The 3,279-nt window shown below is 37.9% G+C and overlaps 1 protein-coding gene across 1 annotated transcript in view; it reads left to right on the top strand.

The window, feature by feature from the left end:
* The window catches only part of Mcm3ap (minichromosome maintenance complex component 3 associated protein), a 48,941-nt gene extending 46,780 nt beyond the window's left edge, over window positions 1-2,161 (top strand). The window contains exons 27-28 of the mRNA XM_004631974.2: window positions 242-392; window positions 1,339-2,161. Coding sequence (XP_004632031.1) covers window positions 242-392; window positions 1,339-1,500 — 313 coding nt within the window. The 3' untranslated portion in view covers window positions 1,501-2,161. The remainder of the gene's footprint in view (window positions 1-241; window positions 393-1,338) is intronic.
* The last annotated feature ends 1,118 nt before the right edge of the window (window positions 2,162-3,279 follow it).

Below are 3,279 nucleotides of genomic sequence, written 5' to 3'. Positions count from 1 at the left end.
TGTGGTGCTGGGGATCGAACCGCGGTCCCTGTGCTTTGCCAAGCTTGTTTCAAGTAGGTGCTTTAGACCACTGAGCCATCTCTCCAGCCCCCTCAGTTAATATTCTAACTCAGTATTATAACTTAGTAAAACAAGGACATTTGAAAAGTAAAAGTACATATCTAAAAGAAATGAATAATAGTTAACATTTTGTTTTTAATGCTCAAATGTTTCTAAATTCCATGATCATATACTATTTCAGGTTTGAAGATCAGCTTCAGCAATGGCTGTCTCACGATTCTAGAACATTTACAGATTCAACTTCTCTACCCCTCTACCTTCCTCAGACACTAGTTTCCCTTCCTCAAACTATTGAAGCTGTGGTAAAAACGTCCACAACCAGTAGCCCACAGGTAAGAAGACAGTACATTTGGTATTTACATTAAAATGAAAAAAAAAAAAGCAACTCATGACAAACAATACAGTATTAGCTTAAATGAAACCTTTTCTCAAGTGTCATGTGTCAGTGTTAGAGCGACCCAAGTAATTCTGTGTACATGAATTAAAGAAGGATGGAACTGAAACATGCTTAAGAACAGAATAAAACCTGTAACCTTTTGCTGAAGTGTAATAAGAGCATTGATGAGAATAACAAAGACAACAGCAACAGCTTCTGTGTGGGGAACACATACTGTCAAAATGTTGGCATCACAGACTTTGGGATTAACTTTCCCTGAGAAAATTAATGGAATGATGAGTGTAAGTTCATAGAAGTCAAGACTACCGAGTTCAGCTGATTAGGAGCATAGTTATTTTTCAAAACCAATCTAGCTCTAAACCCCAGGTGTTTCAGTTCTCCTGCCCTTCCCTCAGTGGTTAAAGAAGTACAGAGTTTAACTACAGGTAGATGCTACTACACTGGTGAAAATGGTTTTCCTGGAGTAGATTTAAGAAGTCCCTCAATAGCAGTGGAAAGCAAGTTAAGATAGCATACTGCTTCCATTTATCACTTTAGTAAATGTGTACCTTAAAAACATACATAACTTTTGACTTATTCTGAAGTGTCAAAATATTCACAAAAATTCCTGTATAAGGGTGTTGACTACAGCAGTGATTATACTGCATAAAAGTAAAAACAAAGTGAATGTCCAAAAATGGGAGTTGTTTACACAATTACAGTACATTCATCATGACCTTATAAAAATGAGTGACACTAGAAATGGTCCGTGTATAATACAAAGAGCCAACAGGCCCTAGATGAGATTGGCAGATGCCAGATCTAGTCCCTACAGAGAGCATGTCTTGGTTTATTGATATCTCAAGGCTATTTTTTTATGTTGTTCTTTTTTATTCAAATAGAATGCAAAAACAAGGGAACAACAATTGCAGCTGTCAGAAGCAACAGATACATCTCTGACAGGACGAATAAAGCACTTGGAACAGCTGATCCAGAGTTCAAGGGAAGAGGAAGTTGCCTCCAAGTTCCATCTGTCTGTACTACTCGACATGGTAGATACATAAGCAGCCTGACCTGAGGGGAGGTCTTCTCTCCAGAAGAATTTGTGCTTTTATTCAAAATTATGTTATTCTCAGATGCTTGATGTACAGTTATTAATCATGCTGGTAAACAATTTAAATGCTATACCTATTTTCAGAATGGAATACTGTTTCCCATTGTGACATCTTTGGTATTCTTGTTTCATGATCTTAGACTGTCCCAACAGCACATGCTCTGAGGGAATTTGCAGCTTACATTTCCATTTGTAATAAGTGATTAATTCAGCAGTCTCAGCGTGTGATGTCACTGACAGCCTCTGTGGGCCAGGCCCATCCAACTCACATTAAGCCAATAGATATATACATGGATATGTATTCATAGATTGGAAGCAGGGAAAGATGGAAAAGTGATGTGATAAAAGTCCAGGGGCAACCCTTCGATTATGTGGTTAAATGAGAGGCCTCAAGGTCAACCATTTTCTGAGTGTTATGAGAACCAGTTCTTGGAGGACATTAGGCAGAAAAGAAACAGTTATATTTTCTCTTAAAAATGGCATCTCTTGGGAGTGTTGGAGCGATCTGGGTCAAAAAAGGGTGTAATCCTGAGTTTATTACCAGTTTGTATGGAGAGGAAATAAATTTGAGCCATATACAGAATGGTATAAATAAACTTAAGTAATGTTGAGTATGGTCATTGATCCTAAACTAGCAGTCAGCATCTCCTGACTGTAGTCCTATATCCTCCAGATTCTTCAAGACTATTTCATGTCTTCTGGTTCTCTTCAGAACCCCTCTTCCTAATTCACTGAGAAAATAAAACACTAAAAAGAGAAATTCCTTATCTCAGCACCACCACCAAATCTGGATCCCTTCTTTCCCAAAATATTGCTCTTCTAGGAATTTTTCAGTAATTCAGGACTTAATGTACATTTTTTTTTATTCTTTTTTTTTTTTTTTTTTTTTTTTTTTTTTAGACAAGGGTGGCCTTTTGTGGTGATTCTTCCTCCAAACTCTGAGTACTAGGATTATAGTCATGCACCACCAGGCCTGGATCTTTTGGGTGTGTGTGTCTTAATTGGGGATTGAACCAGGACTTTCTCACTAAACAACATATATCCCCAGATCTCACCAAGTCACTAAATAGTCTAGGCTGGGCTTGAACTTTTAACCTTCCTAGAGTGTATGTGGTATTACAGTTGGCTTTAATGCCATGTCTTTTTTTTTTTTAATTTTTTAAATTTATGTGTGTGTGTGTGTGTGTGTGTGTGTGCGGCCAGCTCAGCCCACCAGGGGGCGGGGCTGGCTGGCATGTGGTGCTGGGGGATTGAACCGCGGTCCCTGGGCTTTGCTTTGCTAAGCTTGTTCTAAGTAGGTGCCTCAGACCACTGAGCCATCTCACCAGCTCCTAATGCCATGTCTTAATCTTGATTTTAGATGTTGATTTCTGACATTGGGCAAGCAGTTAGCACTCATAAATCTTCCTCCAAGTTTTATAATCCCCATACTTGTTAGTTTAATATGCTCGGTGCAATTCTTAAAAGTTCAGTATGCCTGTATATTTACCATTGGCTGTTTAATCCCTGTATTATTCTCCTTTAGGTTAAATTAATTTTTCCTAAAATTAGTAATTGTTGGGGTTTTTTTTTGGTTTTCATTTGCTTGGTTTGCTGTGTTCCTGTCACTACTCCCCAAAACTCAGCCCTAACCATAAATCTTCCAACATAATTTTACATATGTCAGTTAAAGTGCTAGCTCAGCATTCTTTTTTTTTTTTTTTTTTTTTTTCAAGCCTCTTCTTGTCTC

This window comes from Octodon degus, unplaced genomic scaffold, assembly GCF_000260255.1.
Source record: "Octodon degus isolate 3935 unplaced genomic scaffold, OctDeg1.0 scaffold00045, whole genome shotgun sequence".
Classification (NCBI taxonomy): domain Eukaryota; kingdom Metazoa; phylum Chordata; class Mammalia; order Rodentia; family Octodontidae; genus Octodon; species Octodon degus.
Note: the sequence above shows the minus strand (reverse complement) of the source record. Positions and strands in the feature narration are given on the sequence as shown.